This window comes from Nicotiana sylvestris, chromosome 4 (genome assembly GCF_000393655.2).
Source record: "Nicotiana sylvestris chromosome 4, ASM39365v2, whole genome shotgun sequence".
Lineage (NCBI taxonomy): Eukaryota > Viridiplantae > Streptophyta > Magnoliopsida > Solanales > Solanaceae > Nicotiana > Nicotiana sylvestris.
The window spans coordinates 81,304,646-81,325,531 of record NC_091060.1 but is presented as its reverse complement, the minus strand read 5'-3'; the positions used below and the strand labels follow the sequence as shown (position 1 = coordinate 81,325,531).

The 20,886-nt window shown below is 39.5% G+C and overlaps 2 protein-coding genes across 2 annotated transcripts; one reads left to right on the top strand and one right to left on the bottom strand.

The window, feature by feature from the left end:
• The first annotated feature begins 3,587 nt into the window (after nucleotides 1-3,587).
• On the top strand, nucleotides 3,588-4,687 carry LOC104221387 (agamous-like MADS-box protein AGL62). Its single transcript, XM_009772451.2, has one exon. It carries the CDS (start codon nucleotides 3,771-3,773, stop codon nucleotides 4,371-4,373), a length of 603 nt encoding a protein of 200 aa, XP_009770753.1. The 5' UTR covers nucleotides 3,588-3,770; the 3' UTR covers nucleotides 4,374-4,687.
• Nucleotides 4,688-18,026: 13,339 nt separating this feature from the next.
• On the bottom strand, nucleotides 18,027-20,205 carry LOC104221388 (pentatricopeptide repeat-containing protein At5g27110). The gene has a single exon (XM_009772452.2). It carries the CDS (start codon nucleotides 20,151-20,153, stop codon nucleotides 18,027-18,029), a length of 2,127 nt encoding a protein of 708 aa, XP_009770754.1. The 5' UTR covers nucleotides 20,154-20,205.
• Nucleotides 20,206-20,886: the final 681 nt, after the last annotated feature.

Genomic DNA, 20,886 nt, shown 5'->3' with positions numbered 1-20,886 from the left:
CGGACTCCTAATTGGTATGATTTTTCATCTACTTTATCCATCATCTTTGTTCCAACATATTACTCACAAGCATCCAAGCTTGAATGCTAGTAGAAAGTGATGAAGAAAGAACTTTTGGCTCTTAAAGAAAATAATACATAAGATATTGTTCCTTGTCCTTCAAATGTCTGCCCAATTGGATGAAAATTATCCTACTCAATTAAACTTCATTATGATAGAACTCTTTATCGGTATAAAGCTCGATTGGTTATCCTTGGTAACAAACAGGGGTATGGTGTGGATTATGAGGAGACTTTTACATCGGTAGAAAAAATGACCATAATGCGAACTATTATTGCCATTGCTGCTTTACAAAGTTGGAATATTCATCAAATGGATGTTAAAAATGCGTGTATCCATGGTGATCCCAAAGAAGATAATTATATGAAGCCTCCACCCAGTTTGTTCTCATCACCTACATCAGATGTATGCAATTTGAAACGGTTTTTGGATGGATTAAAAAAATCTCCCAGAGCTTGATTTGACAAGTTTCAGACTACTTTGCTTCATTTCTTTTTTGAACATAGCAAATATAACCCATCTTTGTTTCTTCGGAGAGAATCTACTAGTTGTGTTATTTTTTTGGTATAAGTAGATAATATTATTATCTCATGAAGTGATTCTTTGTTAATCACTAGCCTCCAACAGCAACTTAAGGATTCTTTTCATATGAAAGATCTTGGTACTCTTACATACTTCTTGGGATTAGAAGTTTATCATGATTCTTTAGGTGTGTTCCTCAACCAGCACAAATATACTCAAGATTTGATTGCTTTGGTTGGTTTTCAAGAATCTTCCTTTGTAAATACTCCAATGGAATTGAATGTAAAATATTGTCGTGAGGAAGGAGATTTTCTTTCTGCTCCAACTTTGTTTCAACAATTAGTTGGGAGCCTAAATTATCATGCTATTACCCGACCTGATATCTCTTTTGCAGTTCAACAAGTCAGTCAATTCATGAAGTCTCCTCATCGTCTATATTTGGTAGTTATTCATTGCATCATTCAATTTATATTAGGAATTCCACTCATACATTATTATTTCCTAGTGGTTCTCCTATTCGACTTATTGTTTTTAGTGATTCTGATTGAGCTGGATGTCCTGATACTGGTCGTTCCGTCACAGGTTGGTGCATGTTTCTTGGAGATTCCTTTTGATTTCTTAGAAGAGCAAGAAGCAAGACTGTGTTTCCAAATCCTCAATTGTATCTGAACATCGAGCCATTATACTGCTTGCTCCGAGATTGTTTGGATTCGTGGTTTGCTTGCAGAGATTGCATTTCTCAATCTAATCATGTTCCTTTTCATGCTGACAACACTAGTGTCATTCAGATTGCTATCAATCCGGTTTATTATGAAAGGACCAAACATATCAAAGTCGATGTCATTCTCTCCGAGAAGCTGTAGATAAAGGAGTCATTATTCTCCCACATGTGTCCAGTGATCTTCAAATAGCTGATGTGTTCACAAAATCCATGGCACGACAATGTTATCAGTTTCTAGTAGGCAAATTGAAGCTCCTTCATTCACCAACATCAATTTGAGAGGACATGTTAGCATGATGGACAAATCATTACTTAATATTATGGATATCAGAATATTTGTAAATAGCATCGTAATACAGATTTGTGTAAATAGCTTTCCATAGTTAGAGATAGAAGATATTGAAGGATAATGAATAGCATATATTCAGGGATTTATAGTTAAGAATAACCGATATTTAGGTATAGAAATAGCAAATCTTTAGGGATGTAAAATCAGGATTCATTCTATTTAATGGTAAAACTCCCAAGTTGAGAGACCTTCAGCAAAATTGACATCCTCTACAATTTGAACAAGGATCACAGAACAAGAATGCTTACCATTCCACCATTTTTGTTCAAAGATGCCATGTAAAAAAAATATGTAATACTAACTAAATAAGAAAATTTAAATCTTGATCAGAAATCAAATAAAAGCTTAATATAGATAAATAATCAATTTTAAGTCCCGACAACGGCATCAAAAACTTATTAGTTTCCCAAATACATGCAAGTATACGTGGCCTTCAAGTAATAATGAGACTCGAAAGTCGGATATCGAACCCACAGAGACTTAGACTAATTGTTAACTAAGATAACTAAATCGGCTGACTGTCCAAATTAATCAAAAGTAATGTTTATTCCTACTAATCCACTGTTGTGAAAATTAAATAACTAAATAGTTAAATAACAAGAATGCAAGAATTTATGGTTGGACTGTAATCACATGAGATGATGAATCCAGGGTTGTTGTCGGTTTTTCAATTCTATTTAGTTTATAATTACACCTCTTACTCCGAATTATCTATGATTGCTATCTGACCGGATCATTTCTATAAATTGTATATTCTCACAGTACTATATGTCTATCTACAATGTATCAATCCTATATTCTTATTGTATTGAATCTATCATGAATGAATATAATAGGTATATTCTTAGACTACTAGGTATATTCTTAGACTACTAGCGAAATCCTTCTCCGAGCCACGGGTTAAGAAACAAGCTGTCTCTAATTCTACTCTAATCTAAACACGGCTTTCTCAAGCATAACATAGATAGTCCTCTGGCCAAACAATCAAGCAATTATACACAGAATTAGAGAAATAATCAAAGAAGATAACTCGAATTAACGGTAATGTAATTAATAAACGTCATTATTCATGACAACCACAACCCTAGAAAATAGAATGCTTAGGCACTCATAATTATAGTAACAATCACACAAGTGTTTTGTATGAATAAATTACAAAGAAAAGATGAATGAATGAAGAACTCTATAATTTCTCCTCCCAAATTGCTCCATACGGCGCTCTAGCTTCCAAATAATGTTCAACCCCTCAAAATAGGTTTAGAAACCCTTTCATACTTGTTAGGGACGTGTAGTTATGAAATAGCCTTCTTCGAGTCGCAATAAAAAGGTTCCCGAAATTGCCACGTTTTTGCTAGCGCCAGTCGCCCAACTGGACACCGAGTTTTTTCTCCACTTTGTGCTCTACTGCCTTTGGCGTTTTAGGATGGGCTTGGCTCGCTGGACGCCAAATTCATACTTCCTCAAAATTCTTCCGTTTTGGCTTCAACTCGCATTCATTCATTCCAACTCACTCTCAATTGACTCCTACGCGTATAAGCATCATAACTAAGCTCAAGTCGTCACATAACACGTTAGAATTAACAAGAATATGGCAAAAATATAAGGCAATTCATATATAAAAACATGAATTTTTAGCCAAACATCATGCGTCAAATAGCTTTATTTATATTTGTTACTTAAACATTTATTTCGTTAATGCAAGGGTGTGTTTCAAGGTTAATGATGACGGTTGAAGTGATAATATTAATGGCACAAAAATGGATACTGGTAAAAAATATTTACATAATTATAATATTTAAAAGGTAATTATAAGTAATATTATTTAATAGTAAATATTTATTGATAAGTTAAATTATACTAGTGTTGATGGTGCGGCACAGGTTAAATCCGTGTTGAATTAATTACTTTCCTAGCGGTCAAAGCACCAGTCAATGAGTCAGCGATGCCATATCGCCACGCTGTAGGGAAGATTTGGTTACCAAATTTAATGAAGTAAAATTACTTTCTCCTATAATTGTTCTTCTCCTTTCTATGATTAATCGTTCTATATTTAGTCTCAAAAAACCAAGTCTCCAAGAAAAGCAAATTAGAAGATCCCGGTGAGTAACAGAAACAAGAATGGAGAAGAAGAATGAGAATGAGGATTGGGAAAAGGAAATCAAGAAAAGGAGCAAAGGACGGCAAAAGATCAGAATAGAGAAAATAGCAAACAGAAACAGTTTACAAGTGACGTTCTCGAAGCGGCGGGCGGGGGTGTTCAAGAAAGCGAGCGAACTGAGCGCATTGTGCGGCGCTGAAGTTGCTGTCATTGTTGAATCTCCTGCTGGTAAAGTCTATTCCTTTGGAAACCCTTGTGTGGACTCTGTTATCAATCGCTACGAAACAGGAGGGCGTGATGAAGACGGGTTTAGTGCCGCTCTTAGGCTTCAAATTGAAGAAGAAAGTAAGAAGAAGTATTTGGAAGCAATGGGAATTTTGGACAAGGAGAAAGCTGTGAGTGTTGGTGATAGTGGGACTAATAATTGGTGGGAAGATTTGTCTTTGGACAATTTAGGGTTGCAAGAACTCCAAGAATGCATGGCTTCCATGGAAGTATTGAAGAACAATTTATTGAAAAGAGCTGATGATTTGGCCAATTCTTCTCATGATGTTTTGCACCAATTTGGAGCGCTTCCTCTTCACTATTATAATTATAATTTGGGAGGACCTTCTTCAAATTAAAGATTCTTTCGATTTGAATATACAAGAGCAATGAAGTGGTAATTTCTTATTTCTGTTTTTATAGTAAAAGTTGGACTGATAATTACCAGTAAGTAAGTTTTGATTTTGATATCCTTGTCAGAAAATTTATGATCAAGTTTGGGTGATTTAAGTTTTATGGTTTTGTTCACTTTTCGCGTTTCGTTGTGTTAATTTTGGGCTATAGACATTTATTTTGTTTGTGAAGAAGAGGAAGATAGATAAATGATGTAGTGTTTATAACAATCATAATCCTCTGTTTGTGATGTAATGATAATGGAGTGCTTTAATTTGGATCATTCCAAGTCTCATGTCTTCCCTATAGTTTACTTCTCAGTTTTGGAACTCTATTGTAATTCTTGACGTTGACACTTCTCTTAGGCTCGAGAAATTTGATGTGGTCTGTAATTTCCACTTCTACTCAATAATTTCTTTACAATAATGTCACGATCCAGATTTCCCACCTTCGGAAGTCGTGATGGCGATTAGGGGTGTACATAGGTCGGGTTGGTTCGGATTTTACGATTACCAAACCAAACCAATTGCGTCGGGTTACTAAATCTAAAGACTAAACCAAACCAATAAAAGTCGGATTTTCAATCTCGGTTTTTCTCGGGTTTTTGGGTTTTTCAGAGTTTTTTTCCGGTAAAATTTTCGTAGAACAAAACATATAACTTGTACTCAAATATTTCTTTAATCCTTGTAAGATACAACTGTATAAAGTATTTTCCAAGAAAATAATACAAAATATGAGATGTGTTATGGCATTATCCTAAAATATTCAACGATAAAGACAATAAAATTATGTAATAAGAATATTGCTAATTAAAAAACCATAATAAAAATAAATATAATCTAAAAGTGCTAAGTTATACTAAAGTAAGTAGACTAATAAGAAAGTATTAATTACATGACTAAACGCTAAAGAAAAGATAAAAATAGGTTATATATTTTTATATAAATTATTGCAAAACAAAAAATAAATATTCAATACATTCTCGTTCGTAGTATTGACTATTGAATTAAATATTTTTTGTTAGCATTAGTATTGATTTGATTTTGGTTTGGGCTTTTGTTAGCATTATTTAATTTACTAATATTAATGGCTATAAAACTTATTGGAATAGTCAAAAGTTCTAAGTCCAACATTAAAATAATACCTTAAAAGATAAAATTATGAAATTTTTTAAGAAATATTTATAAATTACATCACAATAAATATATTTATATATTAAATATATCTAAAACTTCTATATATATAATGTCGGGTTGGTTTGGTTTCGGTTTGACTTTCTTTAGTTAAAACCAAACCAAACCAATTATGGTCGGGTTTTTTTTTTCCAACACCAAACCAAATCAAGCCAACCACTCGGGTTTTTTTTCTCGGTTTGACTTGGATTATCGGATTGGTACGGTTTGTCGGTTTTCTTTGTACACCCTTAATGGCGCCTACTCGTAGAAGCTAGGCAAACCGCGCAAATGAAGAACCACTAACCCTTTCATTTTATCCCTTTTTAACAACTGGGATTAACAGGTAATCAACATTGAATATTAATGATAAATAAAACAAGCGGAAGACTTAAATTGATAAAATAACCAAAGCCAGTACTACTTTTCCAACATACGTCTCTACCCGGAATCCGATGTCACAATATCACGGACTGTCTATGATTACTACGACAAAGATCTGAAAGAAATACAGTCTGTCTCGGAATCAAATGAAAACAGAGTACATAATAAGATAGAAGAGAACGCCGGGCCTGCGGACGCCTGCAGGACTACCTCGGGATCTCTAGCTGGACTGAAGGCAGCCACCCCAAATGCTACTGTCCAAAAGCTGCTCCGGGATCTGCAAATAGTGCAGAGTGTAGTATCAACACAACCGACCTCATGTGTTGGTAAGTGCCTAGCCTAACCTCGGCGAAGTAGTAACAAGGCTAGGGCCAGACTACCAAATAAACGTGTGCAGTTATATGATATACAACGGAAAATAAAATAGGAATAAACAAGTAAAGATGGGAGGGGGTACATGCTGCAGGGGTGTATCAATATCAACAGCAAATCAAGAAAAGGCATAGGGACAACTTAGAATTTACAACAGAACAATAAGGAACATGTAACCAATCTATAAAAACTTTAGATCATTACTTGTTGCGGCGCGCAACCTGATCCTAACACATAACAAAATTGTTGCGACGTGCAACCTGATCCATACCATTTATCACTATTGTGATGTGCAATCCGATCCACTTATATCATTGTAGCGGCGCGTAACCCGATCCAATTATATCATTATTGCGATGTGCAACCCGATCCACATATAATATTCTTGCGGCGTGCAATCCGATCAAAATATAATATTGTTGCGGTGTGCAACCCGATCAAAATATATCATTGTTGCGGTGTGCATCCCGATCCACATATACCATCAACAATAATCATAACAAGAGCCCCGACAAGGGATCAATAAAGAACTACACTATCCCGACAAGGGAATCGACAGTATAAGTAACTACGTCCCGGCAAGGGAGAAACAGCTATAACCAAACTTGTTCCAACATCTAACTACCTCAGCTAACACCAATACTCAGTCATAAGTAATTTTCAATGAGAATATTCATAATCCTTGCTCAATACAGAGAATCATCAACTTAAGCATCCGTAGTAGTGTTTAAGAACACAATAAATTACAATTTAAGACTCATGGTAATGCTCGACACCAACGTATAGATACTCGTCACTATGCCTATACGTCGTACTCAAAAAGAAGCAAGTAGCAAATAGGACACAACGCCTAATCCACGGCCAACTCAGGCCTCAAACACCGCTTTTTTTTTTGAATTCGGTTCCAAACCAATCGACTTAATAACATCAATAAACGCTAAACAATCCAATTCCAATGTTTAATTATAGCTTTCCCATCATTCTTCCTAAAAAGTCAAAAATTGACCCCGGGCCCGCTTGGTCAAAATACAAGATTCGGACCAAAACCCGATCACCCATTCACCCACGATCCCGAATATACAATTAGTTCCAAAATTCGACCTCAAAATGAGGTCTAAATCACAATTATTCAAAAAGCCCTAACTCTACCCAAATCCTTAATTTTCTACCCTTAAGAACATGATTTAAGCCTAGAAATCTAATGGGTGCTAATGGAAATTGAAGAAAATGAGTCTAAGATTACATACCTATGAATTGGTGGTGAAATCCCCTTTCAAAAATCGCCCAATTTGGAGTTGAGAAGAAGAAGTTATGAAATTTTGGCTAAATCCCGTTTTGGCTTCTATTTTAAAATCACTGGACAGGCCTTCACCGCGTTCGCGATAGGCCTGTCGCGTTCGCGATAAGTTAGGCCTTAGTGACCTTCGCGTTCGCGACATTGTGCTCGCGTTCGCGGAGCTTTGACCCCTCGAGCCTTCGCGTTCGCGAAGAACAAAATGTGAACACTTCCCCCAGGCCTTTAACCTTACGCGTTCGCAGGTACCTGGACGCGTTCGCAAAGGGTGCTCCCCCCTCTGCCTCGCGTTCGCGTATCAGGCTTCGCGTTTGTGAAGAAGAAATCTGGCACCTGAACAGCCAGAAACCTGCAGCTTTTATGAGTTCAAATCTTTCCGAAACTCACCCGAGCCCTCGGGGCACCAAACCAAACATACGTACTAACTTAATAACATCATATGAACTTATCCGCGTGATAAAATCGCCAAAATAACCCCTTAAACAACGAATTAAACCTCAAAATCAATGAAATACTTCAAAACTTCTTAAAACATCAAATTTTGCATTTAAGGTCCGAATCACGTCAAATGACATCCGACTCTTACCAAATTTCACAGATTTATCTTGTTGCACATATAAGACCTGTACCAGGCTCCGGAACCAGAATACGGGCCCGATACCATCATTTTCTAAATGCATTTCATTTCAAAAACTCATAGAAATTTTCAGATAACAATTTTCTTTAAAAATTCATTTCTCGGGCTTGGGACATCAGAATTTAATTCCGGGCATTCGCCCATGTCCCATATTTTTCCACGGACCCTCCGAGACTGTTAAATCATGGGTTCGGGTCCGTTTACCTAAAATGTTGACCAAAGTCAACTTAAATGCATTTTAAGTCAAAATTGTAACACTTTTCATTGATTTTCACATAATTGCTTTCTGACTACGTGTCCGGACTATGTACGCAAATCGAGGTGATACTGAAAGAGGATTTTAAGGCCTCGGAACGCAGAATGCATTTTAAAAACAAGTGATAACCTTTTGGGCCATCACATTCTCCACCTCTAAAACAATCGTTCGTACTCGAACGGACATAAGAAGAAAGTACCTGAGTCGGGGAAAAAATGGGGATAACGGATCCGCATATCAGACTCGGACTCCCAGGTCGATGCCTCAGCAGGCTGACCTCTCCACTGAACATGAACAGAAGGAAAACTCTTCGATCTCAACTGATGAACCTGCCGGTCTAGAATAGCTACCGGCTCCTCCTCATAAGACAAGTCCTTGTCCAACTGGACAGTGCTGAAATCTAACACGTGTGATGGATCACCGTGATATTTCCGAAGCATGGACACATGAAACACTGGATGCACAGCTGATAACCTCGGCGGCAATGCAAGTCTATAAGCCACCTCTCCTACTCGATCAAAAATCTCAAAAGGCCAATGAACCTAGGTCTAAGCTTGCCCTTCTTCCTAAATCTCATCACGCCCTTCATAGGCGACACTCGAAGCAATACCCGCTCACCGACCATGAAAGCCAAATCTCGAACCTTGCGGTCGGCATAGCTCTTTTGCCTGGACTGAGCTGTATGAAGCCTATCTTGAATAATTTTGACCTTGTCCAAGGCATCCTGAACCAGATCTGTACCCAACAACCGAGCCTCCCCCGGATCAAACCATCTAACCGGAGACTGACACCGCCTGCCATATAAAGCTTCATAAGGAGCCATCTAAACACTCGACTGGTAGTTGTTGTTGTAGGAAAACTCTTTAAAGGCAAAAACTGATCCCACGAGCCTCCAAAGTTAATGACACAAGCTCGGAGCATATCCTCCAAAATCTGAATAGTCCTCTCGGATTATCCGTCCGTCTGAGGATGAAATATTGTGCTCAACTCAACCGTGTGCCCAACGCGATGAACTGCTCTCCAGAAATGCAAGGTAAAGTGCGTACCTCTGTCCGAAATAATAGACTCAGGCACACCATGAAGACGAGAAATCTCCCGGATATAGATCTCAGCTACCCTCTTGGAAGAATAGGAGACTTCCACAGGAATGAAATGCGCTGACTTGGTCAGCCTATCAACAATAACCCACACTACATCGAACTTCCTCTGAGTCCGTGGGAGTCTAACAACGAAGTCCATCGTGATACGCTCCCACTTCCACTCAGAAATCTCAATTTTCTAGAAAAAACACCAAGCCTTTGATGCTCATACTTAACCTGCTGACAATTCAAACACTGAGCCACATATGCAACGATATCTTTCTTCATTCTCCTCTACCAATAATGCTGCCGTAAATCCTGATACATATTTGCGGTGCCCGGGTAAATAGAGTACTGGGAGCTATGGGCCTTCTCTAAAATCAACTCTCAGAGTCCATCCACATTAGGCACACAAACTCGACCCTGCAATCTCAAAACTCCATCATCACCTAAGGTAACCTTCTTGGCACCTCCGTGCTGCACCGTGTCTCTAAGGACACACAAGTGGGGATAATCATACTACCGATCACGGATACACTTCATTAAAGAAGAACGTGCGACTGTGAAAGCTAACATATGACTAGGCTCAGAAAAATCCAACATCACGAACTGATTGGCCAAAGCCTGAACATCCAAAGCAAACGGCCTCTCATCGACCGGAATATAAGCAAGACTGTTCATACTGGCTGACTTCCTGCTCAGAGCATCGACCACCACATTGGCCTTTCCTAGATGATATAAGATGGCGATATCATAGTCATTTAATAGCTCCAACCACCTTCTCTGCCTCAAATTCAATTCCTTCTGCTTGAACAAATACTGCAGACTCTTGTGATCCGTGAATACCTCACATGCCACGCCATACAGATAATGCCTCCAAATCTTCAACGCGTGAACAATGGCTGCTAACTCCAAATCATGAACCGGATAGTTCTTCTCATGAATCTTCAACTGCCGCGAAGCATAAGCAATGACCTTGCCATCATGCATCAACACCGCACCAAGTCCAATACGAGATGCATCACAATAAACTGTATAAGGCCCTGAACTTGTGGGCAAAACCACACCGGTGTTGTAGTCAAAGCTGTCTTGAGCTTCTGATAGCTCGCCTCACACTCGTCAGACCATCTAAGCTGGGCACCCTTCTGGGTCAACCTGGTCATCGGGGCTGCAATAGACGAGAACCCCTCTACAAACCGACGATAATAGCCTGCCAATCCCAACAATCTCTGAATCTCTATAGCTGATGCTGGTCTAGGCTAGTTCTTGACTGCCTCAATCTTCTTCCAATCAACTTTAATACCCTCTGCCGATACAACATGACCCAGGAATGCAACTGAACTCAACCAGAACTCATATTTCGAAAACTTAGCATATAATTGACTATCCCTCAAAGTTTGAAGAACCACACGAAGATGCTCCTCCTGGCTGCGGGAATATATCAAAATATCATCAATGAAGACTACAACGAATCCAAGTAAGGCCTGAACACTCGGTTCATCAAATCCATAAAGGCTGCTGGGGCATTTGTCAACCCGAATGACATCACCAAAAACTCATAATGCCCGTATCGAGTGCGGAAAGCTGTCTTAGGGACATCGAATGCCCTAATCCTCAATTGATAGTAGCCAGATCTCAAGTCAATCTTCGAAAATACCTTGGCACCCTGAAGTTGATCAAACAAATCATCAATCCTCGGTAACGGATACTTATTCTTGATTGTAACCTTGTTCAGCTGCCAGTAATCAATACACATTCTTATTGACCCATCCTTCTTCTTAACAAACAACACCGGCGCACCCCAAGGCGAAACACTGGGTCTTATAAAACCTTTTCCAAGCAAGTCTTGCAACTGCTCCTTCAACTCTTTCAACTCAGGCGGGGCCATACGATACGGCAGGATAGCTGGGTTGAGTGCCCGGAGCCAAATCAATGCAAAAGTCAATATCCCTGTCAGGTGGCATACCCGGTAGGTCTGAAAGAAATACCTCGGGGAACTCTCGAACAACAGGCACTGAATCAATGGAAGGAACCTCGGCACTAGAATCATGAACATATGTCAAATAGGCCAAACACCCCTTCTCGACTATACGTTGATCCTTCACATACGAGATAACACTACGGGTAAAATAACCAGGAGTCCTTCTCCACTCTAAACGAGGTAAACCAGATACGGTGCAAAATAAGATGACACATAGGATTATGTAGACCCTGGATCAAATAAAACTGAAGCATCTCGGCCACAAACTAGAACAGTACCTATGATAACTGCATTGAAAGACTCAGCCTCAGGCCTGGCTAGAAGAGCTTAACATCGGGGCTAGGCCCTACCACCCTGGACTATATCTCTGGGACGGCCTGCAGCGGGCTGGCCTCCACCTCTAGCGGTCTTAGCTCCACCTCTAGCACCTCTACCCCCACTTCTAGCTGGCTGGGCAGGCTGTGGAACACCTGGTGCCTGAACCATAGCACGGGAACCCTGCTGCTGCGACTGAGTACCCATAAATCTCGAACAAGCCCTTCTGATATGACCATACTCGCCACACTCAAAACATATACCTAAGTGCTGCGGCTAAGGAAATTGAGACTAACCCTGGCAACCTGAATGACCACCCCGAAAACTCTGGAGCGGTGCTGCACTGATAGGAGCTGGTGGTGTGCTGTAAGGCTGCTAATCAGAATAATGCATATGAGAACCACAGCCACCTGAAGCACTGTAAGATACCTGAAGTGCTGAGTGAAAGGGCCTAGGAGGATGGCCTCTACCATACGAATCCCAGCCTCCAGACGAGGCACCACTGAATCTGCCTTAATGACGAGGCCTCTTGTCCGACCCATGACCACCTCCCTACGATAGAACCATCTCGACTCTCCGGGCCACATTGGTCGCCTCCTGCAAAATATATCTCACTCCCAGCCTCCCTAGCCATCTGAAGACGAATCAGCTGAATAAGTCTATCAATGAACCTCCTCACCCTCTCTCTCTCGGTGGGAAGTATGATAAGAGCATGACGAGCCAAGTCGATGAATTTGGTCTCATACTGGGTAACAGTCATAGAACCCTGCTGGAGACACTCAAACTGCCTACGATAGGCCTCTCTCTGAGTGATGGGAAGAAACTTCTCCAGAAATAGCTGAATAAACTGCTCCCAAGTCAAGGTTGGTGATCTGGCTGGTCTAGCCAAGCAATAATCTCTCCACCAAGTCTTGGCGGATCCAGACAAACGAAAAGTAGCAAAATCAACCCCATTGATCTCAACTATCCCCATGTTCCTGAGAACCTCACGACAGCTGTCTAGATAATCCCGTGGACCCACAGAAGATGCACTGCTGAAAGTAGTAGGGATGATCTTGGTGAACCTGTCCAATCTCCACAAAGCATCGACAGACATAGTTGCTCCATCACCGGCCTGAGCTACCACACCTGGCTGAACTGCTCCAACTGGCTAAACTGCTGGAGTTTGAAACTGGAAAGCCATCTGCTCCGGAGTGTGAGTAGTAGAAGTCTGGGCTCCTCCTCCAACCTGAGAGACGGCTGGTGCTACAGGAAGCAAGCCTGCCCGCGTGACACTCTCTATAAGGCCAAATAGACGGACCAGAGTGTCCTGGAGTACTGGGGTAGCAATAAACCCCTCTAGGACTTGAGCTGGGCCCACTGAAACTGTTTGGGCCGGTACCTCATCATTAAAGTCAACTTGAGGCTCCGCCGCTGGTGTTGCTGCTCTAGGCTGAGCTCTGCCCCTACCTCGGCCTCTAGCATGGCCTCGACCTCTGCCCCTCGTAGGAGCTGCTGTTGGGGGCTCGGGCTACTGATCGGTGGATGAGGAAGCGCGTGTTCTCTCCATCTGTGAAAGAACATAGTAGAAATTCAATTAGCATTGGGAAACCAAACGGCATGACAAGAAAGAATAAATGTGAAGTATTTCCTAACTCTGTAGCCTCTAGGGGATATATACAGACGTCTCCGTACCAATCCCTCAGACTCTACTAAGCTTGTCTGTAAATTGTGAGACCTATGTAACCTAGAGCTCTAATACCAACTTGTCACGATTCGGATTTTCCACCATCGGGAGTCGTGATGGCGCCTATTCGTAGAAGCTAGGCAAGCCACGCAAATGAAGAACCACTAACCCTATCATTTTATCCCTTTTTAACAACTGAGATTAACAGGTAATTAATATTGAATATTAATGATAAATAAAACAAGCGGAAGACTTAAATTGATAAAATAACCAAAGCCAGTACTACTATGCCAACATACACCTCTACCCGGAATCCGATGTCACAATATCACGGACTGTCTATGATTACTACGACAAAGGTCTGAAAGAAATACAGCCTGTCTCGAAATCAAATGAAAACAGAGTACATAATAAGATAGAAGAGAATGTCGGGCATGCGGACGCCTGCAGGACTACCTCGGGATCTCTAGCTGGACTGAAGGCAACCACCCCAAATGCTACTTTCCAAAAGCTGCTTTGGGATCTGCACATACTGCAGAGTATAGCATCAGCACAACCGACCCCATGTGCTGGTAAGTGCCTAGCCTAACTTCGGCGAAGTAGTGACAAGGCTAGGACCAGACTACCAATAAACCTGTGCAGTTATATGATATATAGCAGAAAATAAAACAGGAATAAACAAGTAAAGATGGGAGGGGGTACATGCTGCGGGGGTATATCAATATCAATAGTAAATCAAGAAAAGACATAGGGACAACATAGAATTTACAACAAAATAATAAGGAACCTACAACCAATCTATAAACACTTTAGATCATCACTTGTTGCGGCGCGCAACCCGATCCCAACACATAACAACATTGTTGCGGCGTGCAACCCGATCTATACCATTTATCACTATTGTGATGTGCAACCCGATCCAATTATATCATTGTTGCGGCGCGCAACCCGATCCAATTATATCATTATTGCGGCGTGCAACCCGATCCACATACAATATTGTTGTGGCATGCAACCCGATCCAAATATAATATGGTTGCGGCGTGCAATCCGATCCAAATATATCATTGTTTTGGCGCGCAACCCGATCCACATATACTATCAACAATAATCATAACAAGAGTTCTGACAAGGGATCAATAAAGAACTACACTATCCCGGCAAGGGAATCGACAGTATAAGTAACTACATCCCGACAAGGGAGAAACTGCTATAACCAAACTTATTCCAACATCTAACTACCTCAACTAACACCAATACTCAGTCATAAGTAATTTTCCACGAGAATATTCATAATCCTTGCTCAATACAGAGAATCATCAACTTAAGCATTCGAAGTAGTATTTAAGAATACAATAAATTACAATTTAAGACTCACGGTCATGCTCGACACCAACGTATAGATACTCGTCACCATGCCTATACGTCGTACACAACAAGAAGCAAGTAGCAAATAGGACACAACTCCTAATCCCTCAAGCTAAGGTTAGACCAAACACTTACCTCGAACTTCTACGGCCAACTCAAGCCTCAAACACCGCTTTTCCTTTTGAATTCGGCTCCAAACCAATCGTATCTAGACATAATCGACTTAATAACATCAATAAACACTAAACAATCCAATTCCAATGCTTAATTATAGTTTTCCCATCATTCTTCCCAAAAAGTCAAAAATTGGCCCCGGGCCCGCTTGGTCAAAATACAAGATTCGGACCAAAACCCGATCACCCATTCACCCACGATCCCGAATATACAATTAGTTCCAAAATTCGACCTCAAAATGAGGTCTAAATCACAATTATTCAAAAAGCCCTAACTCTACCCAAATCCCTAATTTTCTACCCTTAAGAACATGATTTAAGCCTAGAAATCTAATGGGTGCTAATGGAAATTGAAGAAAATGAGTCTAAGATTACATACCTATGAATTGGTGGTGAAATCCCCTTTCAAAAATCGCCCAATTTGGAGTTGAGAAGAAGAAGTTATGAAATTTTGGCTAAATCCCATTTTGGCTTCTGTTTTAATATCACTGGACAGGCCTTCATCGCGTTCGCGATAGGCCTGACGCGTTCGCGATGAGTTAGACCTCAGTGACCTTCGCGTTCGCGACATTGGGCTCACGTTCGCGGAGCTTTGACGCCTCGAGCCTTCGCGTTCGCGGGCCAGTGGCCGCGTTCGCGCAGAACAAAATGTGAACCCTCCCCCCAGGCCTTCAACCTTACGCGTTCGCGGGTACCTGGACGTGTTCGCGAAGGGTACTCCCCCCTCAGCCTCGCGTTCGTGTCTCAAGCTTCGCGTTCGTGAAGAAGAAATCTGGCACCTGGGAAATTTGCCTTACGCGTTCGCGAGAGGGATCACGCGAACGCAAAGAACAAAATCCCTGGGCACTGAACAGCCAAAACCTTCAGATTTTATGAGTTCAAAATCTTTCCGAAAGTCACCTGAACCCTCGGAGCTCCAAACCAAACATACATACTAACTCAATAACATCATATGAACTTATCTGTGCGATCAAATCGCCAAAATAACCCCTTAAACAATGAATTAAACCTCAAAATCAATGAAATACTTCAAAACTTCTTAAAACATCAAATTTTGCATTTAAGGTCCGAATCACGTCAAATGACATCCGTTTCTTACCAAATTTCACAAACTTATCTTATTGCACATATAAGACCTGTACCGGGCCCCGGAACCAGAATAGGGACCCGATACCATCAATTTTTAAATGCATTTCATTTCCACAACTCATAGAAATTTTCAGAAAATAATTTTCTTTAAAAATTCATTTCTCGGGCTTGGGACCTCGGAATTCGATTCCGGGCATACGCCCAAGTCCCATATTTTTCCGGGTCCGGGGTCCATTTACCCAAAATGTTGTCCGAAGTCAACTTAAATGCATTTTAAGTAAAAAATTTAACATTTTTCACAGATTTTCACATAATAGCTTTTCGGCTACGCGCCCGGACTACACATGCAAATCAAGGTGATGCTGAAAGAGGTTTTTAAGGCCTCATAACGCAAAATTCATTTTAAAAACTAGTGATCACAAATAACAACAATGATTAACAACACTGCTAATTCTTATTCATTAAAAATATTTGATAAAAGTCAGTCTTTAATTTATATTTGCACATTTTGCTCTTACAATCATTCTAACATTCTTCAAAAACCTCCGTAAAGTTTTGCCTAATTTTTGTTACGTCATTTGTCTATCTACAATCCAATATTATTTGTTGGATTCATAATGTAAAGTTACTTTTATCTATTCAAATATTCCATATCAATTAAGCTTAACAGTTGCATTGATATTTTCAAATATAGCTAGGGTAAAGGAACGCAGTTCCAGTTGAAAGAAGTTATAAAGTTTTTTTTCTCGTTTAAGATAGAAAAAATATGAATTTTGACATCTAGATGCTGCATCTTTAACTATAAAAGATATTTTAAACTTAGATGATATTTGTTTACCCTCAAAATCGGATAACAATTAAATTTATAAATGGCTTTAAGGATACATGGATTAAATTGACATAAAACAATAAATTAAAATGCAATTGAAATAGACAATGATAAAATAAATTCAAACCGCACGAATTGAACAGTTACACCCCTGGGGATTAGCCACCCTTGAACAAGATACACTTCGATTGGTCACAAAACACAGTTGAATAAGAGCTTAAAGAGAAAAATAACAGTATATTGCTTCTGAGTGCGTGTTACAATGTGTCTAAATGAATTATCAAACCCCCTTTATATAAAATCTCTTGATTTGCTGATTGTTGGCTCTTTGATACGTGCTGAGATTCCCACCGTAATATCCGACCAGTCACAGATATTTCGATCTTATGTTGGTACCTTAACAATGTTTCTTCGAGCTCGTGCGGGGTCAGGGTCGATTTCGGGATTACAGTCTCAATGTTCTCGAAGATAGACATTCTAACTTCGGGCTCTGGTCTGGTGGGACTTGGGGTCGATCTTCAGTCCCTCGTGTTCCGAGCCTAATCTACTATGTTATAGACGAGCCCGATTTTGACCGTATACAATATTTTAAATGCTTCTACTTAAGGGGATAAAAGACGCTCCATAAGCTATCATATTCTAAACTTAGATGTCGTAGTTGCCCTAGGTTTGGTGTTTCGGCATATTGATTTTTCCATCTATGCTTGAAAAAAGAAAATGGTTGACAAGAAAAAGAAAAAAAAAGAAAAAAATATATAGGAAAGCACCTACATTGAGTTCTTATACAGAGAAGATGGCTTGTCGCTCTTGACAAGAAGACTAACGGGGAAGAGGAACGTGGAAGAAAAATCCAGGGAGGGGGTTTGGATTTGAGTTTTAAATTCTTAAAAAGTTTTGTTTAATTATTCATACAATTAATTATTTAACTAAAAGAGTTTAGTATTTTCTGTCAACGAAAAAGTTTAATACTATCAAAACTATCATGAACAAGGAGATTGGTGTGGTCAAGTTGCTGGCTGTGAGTAGTATTCATCTCCCTTGCTATTAAGACTAAAGCATTCATAGTTTTCCATGTCACTATAAATTAAGCATAGACATTGATAAACATTGTCTACTAATGGGAATGATTTATCATTTGCCAAGAAAGTTAGAATCCTCTTGTCTACTTCAATCCAACTACATCCAGGTTTTTTCCTCAACCTTAGCTCCTTCATCTTCATTCTCAACCTGCGTACCTCATTCCATTTGTTCTGCGAAGCATACATTTTTTCAAAAACAACATAAGTCGATGGATCATCCACGTCCTTTTGAGTAAGTACCTTTGCAATTTCTTCTCCAATCTCTCGATCCTCGTGCAAATGGCATGCAGAAAATAATGTGCTTAACAACTCAACATCGTCCCTGACGTGTGGGTTGCTCTGTACAATTGCATAGGCTTCACGCAATCTTCCAGCACGCCCAAGAAGGTCAATAAGACATGAGTACTCTTCAGCTGATGGTTGGATGTCACAAACACTGACCATTAAATTAAAATAATGACAACCTTCATCCACTAATCCTGCATGAGCACATGCAGAAATTACTGCAAGGAATGCAACTCTGTCGGGTTTTACATTAGAATGCAGCATTTCATTAAAGAGTTTTAAAGCTTCAAAAGCTTGGCCATGAGATCCATATGCCACAATCATTGTAGTCCATGATACCAGATCTCTCTCAGGCAACTCATCAAAGACTTGAGAAGCTTCACTTACGACACCACATTTAGCATACATATCAAGCAATGATCCCATAACAGTTTCATTGGATTCAAACCTATTGTCAATGATACACTTGTGGATCTCCTTGCCCTGTTCTAAGGCAGCCAACTGTGAACAAGATACCAAGGCACTCGTCAAAGTGATTGCATCAGGTTTTATCCCTGCCAACTTCATGTCATTATAGATGTCAAGAGCCTCCAAGTAGTATCCAGCTGACACATATCCGGAGATCATTACATTCCAAGCTTCCACACTCTTCTTTGTGATCTTACTAAAGACATTTTGGGCAGTCTCAACTCTCCCACATTTGAAATATAAGTCAACAAGTGAAGCATTAAGAAAGACATCAGATCTTATTTTATTTCGAATTATATATGCATGAAGAAACTTCCCGTGCTGCAATTGAGCGGATTTAGAGCATGCCATTAATAAGCTGCTTAAAGTCACAGTTGACGGTCTCGTGTTTTCTTTGCTCATCCTTCTTAAAAGCTCAATGCATGATCTGGTATCACCTCTCAAACTATACCCAGATATCATGGAATTCCAGGAAACCAAACTCTTGACAGGGATTTGCTCAAAGATTTCTTTAGCCTTCTCTAACCAGCCACATTTCCCATACATGTCTACAAGAGCAGCACTTACAAAACCATCCAATGAAAAATGATCATTCACTAATTGCTGATGAATTCTCTCCCCTGTTTCCATATCCAAAAGCCTCGCACATGACGAGATTGCAGCTGTGTACGTAACCGAATTAGGCGAATATCCCAAACCCTTCATTTTCTCAAAGAACTCAAGCGCTTTGGCAAATTTCCCACTTTGATAGTAGCATGAAATCATAGTATTCCAACACGCAACGTCTCTTTCAGGCATTTCATCAAACAGCTGTATAGCCGAACCGAACAAGCCGCATTTCGCGTACATACTGATCAGTGAACTTGTCACAACAACATCTGATAAAAGCCCACATTTAATCAGATGAGCATGTACCATTTGACCCCATTGGACTTTTTCTAAACCACCACAAGCCTTGAGAACACTAGGAAAGGTGTAACTATCAGCTTTGAGATATGGGAAGTGCAACAGCTTCTCAAAGAGCTCAAGAGCTTCATTGAACAAATGGTTCTTGGTATAATCAGACATTAGACCATTCCACAAAGTGATATCAAGAGGGTTTTCAAGATTTTGAAAAACTAGCTTAGCAGAATGGAAATCTTGGCAAGAGATGTATAGGTTAATTAGATTCTTGGAAAAAATAATGCTGCTTTCTAAGCCTAAAGTAACAATCTTTTGGTGCAAAAGTTTGCATTGCTTTAGTGATGTTGAACCATTAACGCCTGATTTCAAGAGAGACAAAATTTTCATGGAAGCCATAGAAATTCATTCAAAAGAGCCACTCTAGTAAATTCGTCTCAAAAGATCTCTTTGGCCGCTTAAACTAATTTTATGTGGAGTATTCAAGAGACGGCCCCACGAGCGACAAGTTTAATGTTACGCTCCTAAATATCTGTCATCAGCGCATGCAAGATTTAGTTTAATTAGTTTTAGGGTGTACTCTTAATGAATATAATTTTTTTAGAAATCACATAAATATTGCATTAAGAATTATGTTCATAAAAATGATGTTTGTTGATCCTATTTAGCTAATACAATAAAGGAAGAAATTTTGTCCATAAAAGTCCTCAATCAATATAGTCAACTTATAATTTAGTCCGAATTTTACAAGTTATTCATGCAAGAATGTACAACTCCATCAACATTGTGAAGATATTTAATTTGAAAAATTAAATACATCAATAATTTCTTTGAAAAATTTATACTTTCTATTCCAGTTTATGTGAACCTATTTTTTTTTTGTCCATTAAAAAAAAGACCCTTTTTTAAATTTGAAAATAATTTAGTTTAAACTTACTATTCTACCCTTAATGAGAAGTTTTTATAACACACAAATACTCTGGACCCCTTTTTAACTTTTTTAGGACCACAAATTCCAAGTCTTCATCTTTTCTAAACTTCGTACCCAATCAAATAGGTTCACATCAACTGGAACGGAGGAGTATCAATTAACATTCAGATAAAGTAAATGACTATTTATTTAAGAAACAAA

Excerpts from the sequence above, each read along its gene's own strand:
- LOC104221388 (XM_009772452.2), bottom strand. The coding sequence starts at position 20,153 with ATGGCTTCCATGAAAATTTTGTCTCTCTTGAAATCAGGCGTTAATGGT.
- LOC104221387 (XM_009772451.2), top strand. The coding sequence starts at position 3,771 with ATGGAGAAGAAGAATGAGAATGAGGATTGGGAAAAGGAAATCAAGAAA.